The 15,512-nt window shown below is 37.9% G+C and overlaps 1 protein-coding gene across 1 annotated transcript; it reads left to right on the top strand.

Annotated features, from left to right (window-relative positions):
• Positions 1-5,695: 5,695 nt before the first annotated feature.
• Positions 5,696-11,330, top strand: arl3b (ARF like GTPase 3b). The gene is made up of 6 exons (XM_087784168.1): positions 5,696-5,768; positions 7,435-7,578; positions 7,681-7,797; positions 8,888-8,938; positions 9,345-9,530; positions 9,604-11,330. The coding sequence occupies exons 1-6, from the start codon at positions 5,766-5,768 to the stop codon at positions 9,649-9,651; spliced, it is 549 nt and encodes a 182-aa protein (XP_087640294.1). The 5' UTR covers positions 5,696-5,765; the 3' UTR covers positions 9,652-11,330.
• Positions 11,331-15,512: the final 4,182 nt, after the last annotated feature.

Raw genomic sequence — 15,512 nt, 5'->3', positions numbered from 1 at the left:
ACCAATCAAAAGCCGGGGCGGCTTCTCGCCGCAGCCCACCTCTTCTTCTACTATGTCTGAGTGGGTTTCTAGCACCACCCACTGGGCAATAATGAAACTGCATCAACAAAAGGTACTGGCGTTAGCTTGAGCGTTTTCTTGCAATACAGCTATTAGAAAGAAAGCAGTTAATTCAAAATATAAAAATACATTTAAGTATTCATAAAAACATGTTTTGCTACACTTCTGAGTGATCATTCTCTTGTCTTGTTCAACCTGGACTTCATCCCTGAACCTAAGCCTTTGAAAGTTAGGTCTCAGAGGCGTGTCATCTCAGCCGATACTGCAGACAGTTTTTCTGCTATGTTTGACCGTCTTTCCTTTGATTCACTGTTACACTGATCATTGTGTTGAAATACTGGATCAAGTGGCACCTGTTAAATCGAACTTGAAAATTCAGAAAAAACGGTGCCCTTGGACAAATGAAGATCTCCTGAGTCTGAAGAGACTTTGTCGAAAGACTGAGCGTCTCTGGAAGTCTACTAAACTTGAGGTGCACAGACTTCACCTCAGGGATCTGTTGACTTCTTACAATGAGATGGTAGAAACTGCTAGATCTGATTACATCAGAAAACTGGTAGCAGCAAATAGGAAAAACCCCAAAGTTTTGTTTGACACGATTAATTCTCTCGTGTCTCCTGCTCCTCAAATCACGCCGGTCTTCTGTGAAGCTGACAGCAATGCATTGTTGAGATTTTTCATTGACAAAATTAAATTGATCAAAGAGAAAATCTCTCCCCCTTTGTTGGGAACCCCTACTGTCTCTGAGCCCATCTCCTCCTCTTGGTCATCCTTCACTGCTGTATCTTTGGGTGATATTTCAGCACTAGTGAACAAGATGAAACCCTCCTCTTGCTCAGATGACGTCCTTCCTTGTAGGCTTTTTATCAAAGTATTTGATGTAATTGGCCCCTGGGTTACCAATATAGTGAACCTCTCCCTTTCCACAGGGGTTTTTCCCAATGCATTTAAACATGCCATTGTGGAGCCTCTGCTCAAAAAACCAGGCTTAGACCCAACTGACCTCAGTAATTTCAGGCCTATTTCTAAGCTCCCTTTCTTGTCCAAGATCTTGGAGAAGGTGGTGTCTGAGCAGCTGTCTTTGTTCCTGGATCAGAGCGACATCCATGAGAAGTTTCAGTCTGGCTTCCGTAAACATCACTCTACGGAGACAGCTTTATTGAAAGTGTCCAGTGACATCATGATGTCGGCTGACTCTGGTAAATTCACTGTTCTGGTTCTCTTGGATCTGTCGTCAGCCTTTGACACAGTTGATCACCAGATCCTGCTGAGAAGACTAAGGGATGAAGTGGGACTGTCTGGGTCTGTGTTGGAATGGTTCTCATCTTACCTTTCTGGGCGCAGTTTTAGTGTATCTGCCAATCAAATGAGGTCTGAATCGGCAGATCTGTTGTGTGGAGTCCCTCAAGGTTCTGTTCTGGGTCCTTTATTGTTTTTGCTGTACTTGATTCCCCTTGGTAAAATCATTCAGAGATTTCCAGATGTTTCTTATCACATTTTTGCTGATGACATCCAGCTCTACTGCTCTTTTGACCCAACTGAGCCCCAAAGGCTGAACAGCTTAGTCAATTGTTTGCTAGAAATCAAACAATGGCTGAGTGAAAACACTTTACAGCTTAATGTGGACAAAACTGAAACTCTGGTGATTGCTCCTGATGATAAGATTCCAGGGTTGAGTCAGTACTTGGGTGACTTAGGTCAGTCTGTCAAACTGAGCCTGAGAAACCTGGGTGTTGTATTTGATAAAGACATGTCTCTTGTTCAACACTGCAGAAAACTGACCAGAAACTGTTTCCTTCAACTGAGAAAAATCTCTAAACTTAGGAAAATGTTGTCACAACATGATCTGGAGCTTGTAATCCATGCGTTTGTTTCTTCTCGTCTGGACTATTGTAACAGTTTGTTTTCATGTCTTAACAAGAAGGATCTGTCTGGTCTGCAGTTGATTCAGAACTCTGCAGCGAGAATTCTGACTCGCTCAAGTAGGAGAACTCACATTTCTCCGATCCTTAAAACTCTTCACTGGCTTCCAGTTTCTTTCAGGATCAACTTTAAAATTCTGGTTCTTACTTTCAGAGCTATTCATGGTCAGGCTCCTCCTTACATCACTGATCTGATCCAGCCTTACACCCCAGCTCGGTCTCTGAGGTCTGTGGATCAGAATCTACTTATGGTTCCACGCACACGGCTCAGGACCAGAGGAGAGAAATCTTTTCAGGCTGTTGCTCCTAAGCTTTGGAACAATCTTCCTCTCTCTTTGCGCTTGATGGAGTCTACTGACTCCTTTAAGAAACATCTTAAGATGTTTCTATTTGTTCAGGCTTTTCCTTGAATTTCTCGAACTCCTGTGTTGTTCTCGGTGTTGTCTTGATCTTTGAAGTATGTACTGTTTTGAGTATTGTTTTGATTGTTAAAGCGCTTTGTGACCCTGGTCTCGAAAAGCGCTATATAAATAAATATTACTTACTTACTTACTTACTTACTTACTTAAACCTGTATATTTTGAGACTGTGTGAGATTGATTCTGGACTTTTTCACTACTACCTTGGTGTGCCCAGGGTTCCACATCAGTATGTCCAACTCCATTGTGTTTAGCCTTCATATTCCACTGACCTGCAATGCTATATAGAAGCCTACCACCTCACAACTTAACCACAAGAACCATATGCAGCTTCCAGTTCCTCAAAATCAATTAACTTTATTTAAAAATGCAGAGGAATAAAGCAACAGTGAATATGCTGATGTGAAAATTAACTTCTAAGAGAAGTTCAAAATCTGATGGACGACGATCAAGATTGGGCAGTAGAGCGAGACACCACATAAATGGCTGCCTTGGTGCTTGGTTCTGTTTTTTTATTGTAAGTAAGTAAGTAAGTAAGTAATTTTTATTTGTATAGCGCTTTTCCAGACCAGGGTCACAAAGCGCTTAAACAATCAAAACAATATTCAATAAAGTATATACTTTATTTATTTTAAAGTATATATTTTGTTTACCTTATCTTGTGTAATCTTATTTCATTATTTTATTCTTTACTGCCAGCACAAAAAAATCCTCAGTCGTGTTCACACTGACAATAAAAATGTCTTCTGATGTGACATACTGTGCTGTACAGAAACATTATATATACATTTTTATTAGGTTTTTCTCGCTTCAGTGGACACATTGTTAAGAATTATTAGACTTGTAGCTCATAATTAGCAAAACTATATTCAAATTTTGATGCTACTTTATCACATCTTGCTTTTTTGGTTATATGTAATGGAAATGGGTACCTCATAGATCATGTTTAAAATGTACAAACAAACACGGTATTATTATTATTGATGCTGACCTTTTCTTATTATTAGATCCTTCCCCTTCTACTTCACATTCTCAAGAAGATACTGGATCTTTCCGGTTCCAGATTTGTTATTTGTTTCAATTTTTTTTTCTTCTTAAATTTAACATCTAACATTAACCGACTTTTCTCTTCTAAAACATAACCTTTGAACAACCAATGGCTCGCCTTAGTAAAGCAGTCATTAACAGTAGAGTCATAAAACAAAACAGATTACACTCGAAACATTAACATTTTAACTTGTACGTTTACCATTTGCCAATCATGAATAAAACTGATAACACAAAAACTTCCACAGAGCAAAGAAAATTCCAAATTAAATAAATGAAGTATATCAGTGTGTGTCAGAATTGTTCTACTTTTTGTAATGTTATTTTTCACTATAGTTGCAGATTTGTCATCATGAAACTATTGAGTTACAAGTTCTGTAAAAGTGCAGTTAAGGTGGAATTTCCAGACCATCTTTACCAGAAGTGGAAACAGGAACCAGGATTTATTTTTGATCCTAACCCTCTGATGTAAATGTAAGTAACTAAAACGAAAATAACCTACATTTCCATATCCTTTAATCCAGGGGTCGGGAACCTTTTTGACTCAGAGAGCCATGAAAGCAAAATATTTGGAAATTTATTTCAGTGAGAGCCATATAAATAATATTCAGATGTAAGAATCTGTGCTTGACACGAATTCAAGCCCTTTTCCTTTGTTCATCAAAATCAACAAAGAATTCAGACGGGTTCATCCCTTTCCATGCCTCCATTTCAATATGTCCATCATATTTAAATGAAGCACAAGACTAAAATTTCTCTATTTCTGTGATCATGAAAAAACAAAAACAAATGAAAACATGAATTCAAACTAACAGTTTATATTTGTTAATTTTAAACATGTCTGATATGAATCACACAAGTGGATTAATTACATTTCAGATGAAGTTTAACGAGAATAAAACTGTTCATCAGTAACTTCACATCGTCATCGCTTTGTCTGATCGTCTCTGACGTCATTAGAATGTGTGTCTCACCTGCACCTGTTTAACGTGTTTGTGTTTCTGCGTATTCTTATTACATTCGTGAGATAAAGGTAATTTACAAATAGTCATCATGTGATGGTGTATTAATGCAAGTGTGTTTTAAGGACGCGATCACAAAAGGAAAACCAGCATTTGTTGCGCTTTCATTGAAACCTGCAGCTTAACTTTGATGGACCTGACGTCATGTTTCTGTGACTCTCGTAGAGAAGAACCTGAAGCGATCAAACGCGCATTATTTTGTTCGATATATTATTTTAAAAAAACAAGCTTATAATTCTATATCGTTTTTCTGAATTGCGTAAAATGACTGTCGCACGTTTTGCTCTTTTTATTCTCGATTCATATGATCTTTTCCGTGCGGTCAGTGGAAGAGGCAGGAGCTCTGATTGGCTGCTGTGCATGTCAATCAAATTTTCAACCAATCGGCACAATAACCATTTGATTGACATGCACAGCAGCCAATCAGAGCTCTCTTTACTATTTTCTTATATCATATTTTATTAAATCACGCGATCTACTCGCAACAGCTTCGCCGTATCGACGTATTGCCCACCCCTGAAACAAGTGATAATATTTTATGTTTTATCTGAAAAGCCGAAATCTGCGAGCCAGATGCAATCATCAAAAGAGCCACACCTGGCTCGCGAGCCATAGGTTCCCGACCCCTGCTTTAATCCATAATCTAGTGGTGTATGTGAATCTGAAACATGAAACACTAGCTATGAAAAGTCATAATTTGGAAGCTGAATTGAAAAGTCCATGGGTTTAAATATAGGGTAGTAATAAAAAATTAAAAAAAAACTCCAAGCGATAGAAATCCGCATTGATGCTGGCAGATTTTATTTGGATCACAACCTTAATGGACGTTTATGAATGTGTACTGTTTAAATAAAATGTTAAGTAAATTACCTAAAAAAGCACACAGAAGGTGCTCACCTACTCATTGCTAGAGAGAGAAATATAAAATCAATTAATAAAATCAAGCTAGAAATGCTGAGGTTATTATTTTATTGTATTATATTTAAGGGTATATAACGGGAAAACCCAACTCTCCTGACTCCATCACATGTTTCAAGTCTTCCTCTCCAAGATGCACTAAATCACTCATCATGATGATTTTTTGAAGATCTATTCAAGGGTGCCTTTTTCGTGCTTATTAATTTCAACGATGATGGGTAAAGTAAAAACCTGCTGATAAGGAAGCATCCTTGAAGTGAAGTGCACTACAACAAAGTTGAGCGCTTCCTCTTTACGTCGGGATTGGCCAGCTTGCGTCTGACGTCATTCCCCTTAGTAACCCTCGGCGGCGTCTCCAGGAGCGAGCAGGCAACAAGATGGTGAGTATCATTTTCCCTCAAATAAACCGCTGAGTGATTTTATAACGGTATTGTAGGACTCCTTACCACGACCAACCCAGGTTTAGTTTCAACCCCACTAAACGACACGCTCTTTTCTGCTCAATATAAGTGTCCAGGTCCAAGAAGCGCCTTGTTGCTTCGATCTATTATCATGGGAGATTAGCTTAGCTCGCTAGCTATGTTTAGCTCGTTTAGCGTGTGAACCAGCAGCCCTGGTTTAACTAGCAGCTGACAGATGCGGCTCATTGAATACTTTATGTTCGTTTCAAGCTGTTGTTGTGGATGATTTATGCAGTAATACATTTTTAGTTTATCAGTATGAGCCACCGTGTGGACGACAAGAGGACTTGCACGGCCTTTGAATGAGAGTCCCATCTGATGCTAACAACAAATGCAACTTTTTATAGCAAACATTACGTTTACCTTTGTATTTATATTTAAAAATAAGGTGGATTGACACTGTATTTTGTTTCGTGATAAAGGATTTTCAATTATCATTCGAACTTAGTAAGTGTATCGATTTAAGATTTGTTACATATCTGATTGATCCACAATTTGCTTATGGTATAAAATATAAATAACATTTGATGAATGTATCTATGTATGTTTTTTTCTGTTCACCTGAATCTGAGTGTTGCTCAAATAGTGGGAAGCAGCTGTTCCTGAAAGCACCCCCATTCAATCTCTTTATAAAAGGTGTTTTGTTTTTTTTGTCCAGAGAATAAGGATTTGGCATGCGTTTAAAAGGTTGACAGGGAAGGAGAGGAAGAAGAAGGTGTCATCATAAAATGACAGGGAAGTTAAGAGTATAATCACGACCTGAAAGTCAGTTGAAAACAGCAAGAAGCAGGTTTAAGGGAGTCAGGATTTGTGGTGAGTTAAAAAAAACAACTAATTATATCTAAATGCTGCTGGTAGAGATACACCAAAACAGCTACATGCAACATAACATATCTTTGACAATAAAGGTGATTTTAGTAAACAAAAGGTTATGTAAGAGCGATATGTCTGTATTGTGTCTTGTATGTGGCTAAAATATATTGAAACCACTTGTGTATGTCTTCAATTAATCTTCCATTAACCACATTCAGCCACTCAACATATTTTACACATATTTATACACTAACTGATAGTGTATAAACTATGGTAGTATATCAGAAAATTTAATGGTGGAATTAATAATATAATAATTCATTTAAATTGAATTAAATCATTTCTATATTGAAATGGTCAATTTGTTTTAATTGAATAATAGAAATCATAAGTTTCAATGTTGAATGATTGAACCTACAGCCAATCATATGACCTGCAGATAATCACGTGACGACGTAGAAGCACAAGATCAAGTAGCCGCTACTCTTTTGGTATTGTCTGGTGGCACCATTAACATTTAATTTAACATAATTATATATATATATATATATATATATATATATATATATATATATACACACTTACAAACATGATGTTGTGTTACCTTAATATGGATCAGTTTGCTCTAACAACCCTTATTTGGTGTGTTAAAAAGAGCCCAGCAACTACAACTTCATATTTACAAACCACCATGTGGACAGACAGAGTGCAGGACTTTTCTTCAGTTCTAACTTTATTGTTATTGTTTATGAAACTTTTCCATTTGTTGTAGGGATTATTGTCAATCTTGCGTAAACTCAAAAGCACACCAGACCAGGAGGTGAGAATACTTCTTCTGGGACTGGACAATGGTGGAAAAACCACTCTGCTCAAACAGTTGGCGTCTGAGGACATCAGCCACATCACCCCCACACAGGTCTGTTGCTACTTCAGATTATGTTATCACCATCTGTCATTCCACAAACTGCGCCACTGAAGCGGATGTTGAGGAGAATAATTCCAAGTGCTTTCTCTTTAGGGATTCAACATAAAGAGTGTGCAGTCACAGGGTTTTAAATTGAACGTTTGGGACATTGGTGGCCAGAGGAAGATCAGACCGTACTGGAGAAACTATTTTGAAAACACAGATGTGCTGGTGAGTACGCTTTTGTTTGCAGCAACTTGCAACTTCAAATTAAAAAACAATTAAAATGACAATAAGATGTAATCATGTATTGCATTTACAGAAAAAATGTTGTTCTTGAAGCTAGTGATAAACTTCTAAATTAGTTTCAAGTTTGCGAGTTTGTTAGAGACATGACAAATACTAGTTGATGCTCATGGAAGGAAATGCAGCAGCTACATTTGTACAATCTTTGATCTTGTCTTTTATTTGCTGTTACTTTCTATAATTCCTGGATTTATAGAGCAACACCATTTACACCCCAAATATATTTTGTGGAAAACAGAGTTCTTGTTTTTTTCTATTCTTAGCAGGATAAACTCAAGTCTTTTTAAAGTGTTTGGAAAAAGGCAAAAACAACTTGAGTCTTGTGATCTTATTATCAACCATCATTCATTCTAATGTTACTCAAAGCCTCTATCTATCTATTGTGGTTAACAGCAACAGAATATAGGCATTTAATGTTAACTTTGTGGAAAACATATATTGAAGCCTCGTTGTCTTCATTTTTTGGTTGATATAAATTGTCTGGTACATCTTAAGGAACATTTGTTTGAACAAATATAATGATAAGAAGAAAAATAGATCATTATAGTTTAATTTAAGAACTGATAGACAATTCCCATTTTTTTCTTGATAACACTTAAGATCTTATATCAACAGTGACTACATTGTACTGACAAAAGCAATGTTATTATGCATTCCATGTTTTCTTAGCTGTTTGTTAGTCACATGACACACACAGGATTTACTACCTGAATGATAAACATTGTTTTCAGATACAAGGCTGCTCTAATCATTTCTTACATTTCAATAAAGTTCTATCTATCTGTCTACATGACTGTATTACAAAATAAATACCTATTTACTGTATTAACAAAACATTTCAAACGGCCATCTATTTATCATCATGTGATCCCTTATATGGTCATGATGGGCTTCATCTTAACCCTGATGTTCGGGCATGAGGTGGTAATAGGTTAACATTCTATCGCAGAGCTGCAATTGAGTTGTAAATGACATCATATCAGCGGTTGACAGAATGCTGGGGTTTCTGTTTCAGATTTACGTCATTGACAGTGCTGACAGAAAAAGGTTTGAAGAAACGGGTCAGGTATGTTCAACGCAAAACAATTTTCACAACTCAAGATTTCAGGAGTCAACATTGTAGTCCTGCATCTGTACATTTTCCATTTTTGGCTTGAGCCACTAACCTTTATGCATCTGTAAATCACCTTATTTGCTTTTACCCGCAACAAGTGTAAAAATATGGCAGCATCTTCAGGAAGATGAGTCCACCCCACAGACTTAGTTTCTCACCTCTGGCCCAGGGCCAGATGGAGGGATTATATTGATTGAGAAGATCAGGAAATATTTAGGTCATTGTTGTTTTGTTTTTAATTAAGGAGTAGCTTTGTTACCTATAAGACAAATGTATTAAAGATTAACCATATTGTCCTCTGATAAGCTCAGGTGTTGTGAACATAACCATGTCCTGAACGTGGTTTCTTTGCTTGTAGGAGTTGGCAGAGTTGTTGGATGAGGAGAAGTTGAGCGGTGTTCCACTGCTGATCTTTGCCAACAAGCAAGACCTTCTGACTGCAGCACCCGCCGCGGAGATCGCAGAGGGTCTCAACCTGCACACCATCCGAGATCGAATGTGGCAGATCCAGTCCTGCTCGGCGCTCACCAGTGAAGGCATTCAGGTCAGTTGAAGTGTTGAGTGTTTTTCGTCGTTCCATGAGTTTCACTCTTTGTGTTTTCACTCTCGTTGTGCAGGAGGGAATGAACTGGGTCTGTAAGAGCGTCAACTCCAAGAAAAAGTAGCTTTGCTTCTAGTTATCTTCCAATGGAACAGCAGCACACCCGGACCCTCCCGAGCCCTAACCTCCCGAGACCCAGCTTTGTAACACCACAACAACATCTCTTTAAAAGCAAGAGCACAACAATGTATTGATCTATTATTGTTACACTATGACATCAACAACATCAATCAGTCTGTGGTCACTAACCAATTTAACTACATGTACAACTCCAACAATCTCAAAATAAACCAGATGAATATTTTTTTTAAATCACCATGAAATAGAATACTCTAAAATCTCTAAAAATAAGTTTATTTTAAATTGGGTTTTGAATTTTTAAATTGAAGTATAAGTTAGTATTTAAAGAACAATTTATAGAATTTCATCAATTATCCAGCATATAAAATGACATTGCTAAAAAACATATTTTTTGTGACCAATGATATTTTCAATGAAGAAGCCCAAAAGTTATCTTTGTGTGTTACTGGGTCTCTGGGGGTAAAGATTGCTCTCTACCTGTGACCATGGACTTTTCTGACTAAATTCCCATATTTGCTACTGAGCTACATACAAAAAACACTCACAGATGGAGCGGGATGGTTGACTTCAAAGGGAATCCATGGCAGGAAATCCACGCCCTCTATCAAGTGCGCCCACGTCATTGCCAGCGTTCCAACCAATCCCAGCTGCTGTCACAACCTCAAACATTCCCATTAAGTTCTTTCATTGGAATTCCAGCCGCTTCTGAAAAAGCCGCTGTGGAGACCAACACTGCAGCTTGATTTTTGTTCCTATATTTTTATATTCAGTCCACCTTAGATACTTTTCCTGCTTTGGTTTGAAGTGAAGTCTATTTTTGTAATCGCTTTATTTATGGCGTAGCAGGCAGCGGCGTGATTAAGCAGAGTGGTGCGTTATATTGTGTTTCCTGGAAGGTTGTAATTGATATTATTTCCTTTATGTTATTGATGGAAATTTTTAAAATGTGTTATCTGGAATAGTCTAGCTGATGCTTGATGATCATCTGAGAGTGTGCTCTGAAAGTTTAGTGTGGTGTGGTAGATGGATGTAGACCTCTGGTCAATAGTTTTCCTACCTTTTTAAAAGGGCGAACACAAGTACATTTTTCCAGATCTTGATATTGGTAAATCTAAAACTCAAACCAAAACACTAGAAGTCCCGGCACAATTGTGAGCAGATTAAATTAGGTATAAAACTGACCTCCCGTGAAGCACATTAATGCAACGTCTCTGAACGCTTCTTAACTCGTGAACTTTTGGTCAACTGTAAAGCCAGGATGCTTGTCTTAGTTAGGTTTACATATTTAATCAACATAAATAACCAGAAAACTATAACTCTACTAACTTCTTACAGTGAGGCTAAAGTAACATATTTCTGATTTAGCGCCTGAACTTTCCCCAAATAAAACACTGTACATGTGAATATGTATAAAAAAAAAAAGTTTATGAGTATCTACATTTCTACGTGTAAATAGCTCGGCCCTACGTTTGTACGTTCTGCTCACGCTAGAGAGGAAGCTCGGCTGCTGCTGTCGTCTATAATGTGTGCGCAGTTGAATCTTCCATGTACTGTACGTCAGACGTCAGCGGTGTAGAGCAGATTTGCTTTTGATATTATCGATTGTAACCTGCCAGAACTGAAAGTACTGTATGTGAATAAAAAAAAACCTCTGAAAGCACACACAGAGTTGTATTTTGGGTTTGTTGGAGAAGTAAGTAGATCAGCAGCAGGTGGGCTCTTGTGTTGCTGACGGCAGCTGACCAGCAGCAGGTCCAGAGAGTTCAACAATGGGCTCGACATGATCAACAACGTCTGGTGCTCGGCCTGCTTTACAGCTGCAGGTATGTTTCCACTGTTATTGTCAACATTTAGACAAATGACAATGTTATTATCTTGTCTGATTCTGTGACTGGCTCTTTGAAGATCCTGAACCTTAAAATCCTAAAATAAAAATGGACGTTTTCATGTCTTTTAAATATAGTTTAGTTTAGCAGATATGTTCAGCATGAAACACATGGATTCAGTTAAATCAAGATTTACAAAAAAAAAACTTAAAATCAGGCCAGTGCAAAAAGCTGGACATGACACCCTTGAGCTGTTATATGTTTTAGTTACGTTAGAGAGCATAAAAGACTAATTTTCAGCATCTTAACATTGTTTGGAATTAGTCACAAATTCACGTACGACAACAGACGTAAAGGTTCAAGTTGAGCAACTGTGAGGAACATCAGGAGGAAATTAAAGTCTTCTGGAAATGTGTGTGAAGAACTAAAACCAAAAGATTTCAGCAAGATAAGAACCAAAAAATGGTCAGAAACCTTGGCAAGAACCCACAAACCACCACCAAAGAACTCCAGGAAGGAATTGTTGTCATGGTGCATCACTCTCCAGCATCGGCCAAAGATTGCATGAGAAGGGGCTTCATGAAAGGGTGATTGTTGAGAAGCCTCACAAAACACATGCCAAAAATACATGTGGGTGAACCACAGTCATTCGGGAATAAAGTGCTCTGGACAGATGGACAAAGAGGGGCGCAAGAAGCACTGTTTTGAGGAATGTCCGTGCTTTGGGGTTGTATGGGCAGTGGAGGTACTTCTAAACATTATCAAGGTGAAAGGTCACGTGGATTGAGCCCAATATCAACATTCTGGAGGCCAAGATTCTACCAAGAAGTTGCAGCTAAGACAGTGTTAGGTATTCCAACACAACAATGATCCTTAAGATTGCTCCAAATAAAATAAAAACAATTACGTAAAGAGAAACAAAAACTCTAATTGCCATCATGGTTCCAGATTTGAACATGATAGAGAATTTGACTTGACGCCTGAGCTATTTTACAAGTAATAGTTAAAAAAAATCCTGCCACAACCCTTGGACTTATAAAGAGTTATAAGACAAATGTCCATGCTTTAATATCATGTCATTACATCATTTGTATAACAATTCTATATCTTGATTCATTCATGTTGAAAATGTCCCAATGAAGGAAATTAAAAAGTTAAAAAAAACAACCTTTTTTTTGGTTTACATACACCCTAGAATGTCTTCTAGACTGTATTATTAATTCATTCATTTTCTTTACCTGATTCCTTAAGTGGAATTGTGGGGGGACTGGATTTAATCCCAGCAGCGTTGGGCAAGAGGCAGGTCTCACAGAGACACACAGCCATAACCAGAGTAAAGCCACAAAAACACAGGGAGAACATTACAACACAATACTGAAAGGCCGCAGGTAAGATGGAAGGGAACCCGCAACCTTCTTGCTGGTGGCGGTTGCAGCAAGAAGGTTGCGGGTGTGTAACTCAAAATTTCTAAATTCTTGATCTGTTTTATAGTAGACATGGTTTAACTTAGGAATCGTTGACAACCATCAAATAGTCATGTTGGCGCAGAGTCTAATACATAATACAGATTTCATGGATGTCATGAAATTATGTTTTTAATTAATATTCTATTAGAATCATCACAATACAGAATCTGGTGAAAGCAAAATGTAGCTTGTGAAAAAAATTGCTGATTCACCATTTGATATGGGAATTTGAATGAATTAAAGTGTAACTTGTAACTGATGACAAGCAACTTACCTAAACAATATGCTTGGGAAATACTGACAGCTCACACAGGTCTGACAGGTCAAACCTTGGAGAGAACTGGGACTGGATTGGAGGCAACTTGGTAGTCTGGGCTCTTCTAACCACCATTGGAGATCAAGAACGAGACACATTGGATAGAAGCTCCAACTGTTCTATTTATATTCCCTGTAAATAACCAACCCTACCTCAGGATAAAGACATTTGAATACGCCTCTGTAATTGAAGTTGAACAAAATTAATCTCGACAGACATGACACCGATCGGCACCAACGCCCCTATTGTGAGAATCACGAATATAACCCTTGTCTCTGTGAACCTCTGAACCCTTATGTCTTTGCCAGGGATTTTTGCCGATGGTTTTAGCTGAACGTGTGTGTTCTCAGTAGCCATGAAAGAAAAGGTCTTGATGCCACATATGCCTCCGTAGAGTCTAGTCAAGGCGTATCATGAGGGTGACGACTCGCTCAATTGTTCAATGACAAAAATAATCTTAGATCTTAAGGTAAACTTCTCTCAGACATTCATGGATTTGACGTCAGCGTAAAAGAAGTCAACAGCATATTATCATCTTTTCTATGATACATTTTGGGAACATGTCTCACCCGACACCAGGTTCTTTGTCCTACAGTCACTGCTCTCCCTCACACTGGTTCATAGTGTGATGGAGTCTGTGATAACTTATGGATCAGACAGCTGTTCAGCAGCTGTGAGCACAAGTGTGAGAACACTTTTGAGTGAAAGGGGGGAGTGTTTGTGTGAGAGAGGAAGATAGAAAGGGAGAGCTGTAATTTATGCCGCACCTCTAACCCCACAGTTATTGGCCTCTGCAGAGGTTTGCTGACGTGAGAGAAAAGGCCACGGATCAGACCTCTGCGACCCGGGATAGGAAGTAGGTGGGAGTGAACGGAGGGTGGAGGCCCGAAGGTTTTCGACTTGTACAGACAGAAATGACTGTTTCCGAAAAGCTGTCTTAGATACAATCAGGGCATTGAACCCGAACTCTTTACCCCACTGTCTGTTGGTTCTTCGCGGAACATCTGTTTTTTTCCATGCCAGAAAGTAAACATTAGAACACTGTCCGAACCTGATACAAGCATGGAGGCCTCGTGGAAACTTCACCGTGTAGCAAACATTGTTTCTAAACATCTTTCTGAACAACGGCTTGATTCATTATACATTTTCATATTCGGATACATTTTATATGTGAAGACTGATGACTGTGTTGTTGGTCTTAATGCTCACAAGTTCATCATGTTTACTGTATAACCTGATAACACTATTTTTCATCTTGAGCTCTGTTCCTGAAATAATGTTCACAAAAAGTAGCAGAAACCAATCTATTAAATTTAGTCTTGGAAACTTTATTCTTCAAATTATATATAGTTAAGCTGGATTTATTAAAAGTTTGAATTACAATCAAACTTGAATATAACCGGCCAACAATTTGATTTTAATAATAATAAGAGAGTTGGTTACATAATTATAATGTTAATGATTTAAAAAAACAACAATAATAATTTCAAATTACATTATTTAAAAAGTACCCTGGTTACAACTAAAAGAAACAACTTAAAAAACAGTCAAAGGATTCAAGATATGTTAAAGAATTAAATAAGAAGCTCAGGTTTGCACAGAGGTGGCTAAGCTAACTAGCACTATGCTAAGCTAACTAGCACTATGCTAAGCTTTGCTGTGTGTGGTTATTTACATTTGTTATAAACGTCTTTTGTATGTTTTTCATACGACTACGACTTCAATATTTGTCTACCAGTTAACTTAAGAACAGGTTATGAAAGCAACAATTCTTTTATCTTTTAAAGGCGTGTATGTTTGATAGCTGCTAGCATAGAATTCCTTTTCTCATATTGCAATACGTTATTGCCGTCAAAGAGTCGGACTCTTGTGTGGGTGGTTTTATGGGACTCACTAATGTGCAGTTAGAGCAGACGGACGTGTACAAACTCACTCGTTTGAAGACTTCCGACCTTTTATTCCCCTTTTCTCTGGAGGCCTCCTACATGCTCATCAAAAGGAGTGCTAGCACCAAAATGAATGGACACCAGAGGCTCATATTATACACCATAATAAGTGTTTTTGTTATAATTTTAGATGGTTTAAATGCCAAATATTCAAACTTACCAGCACAACAAGCAAGTTGGTTCCAGAGCGCGAGTGAGAAGCGATACATAAGTAAGAAGGTTACTAACCATGGCCAGAGAAAAAACCCTCAAAATCACAGGATAGATAAAGAAAATGAAACCAAGCTGCG

This window comes from Callionymus lyra, chromosome 2 (genome assembly GCF_982586985.1).
Source record: "Callionymus lyra chromosome 2, fCalLyr1.hap1.1, whole genome shotgun sequence".
Classification (NCBI taxonomy): Eukaryota; Metazoa; Chordata; class Actinopteri; order Syngnathiformes; family Callionymidae; genus Callionymus; species Callionymus lyra.
The sequence above is the reverse complement of the archived record's forward strand: the minus strand, read 5'-3'. Positions and strand labels throughout refer to the sequence as shown.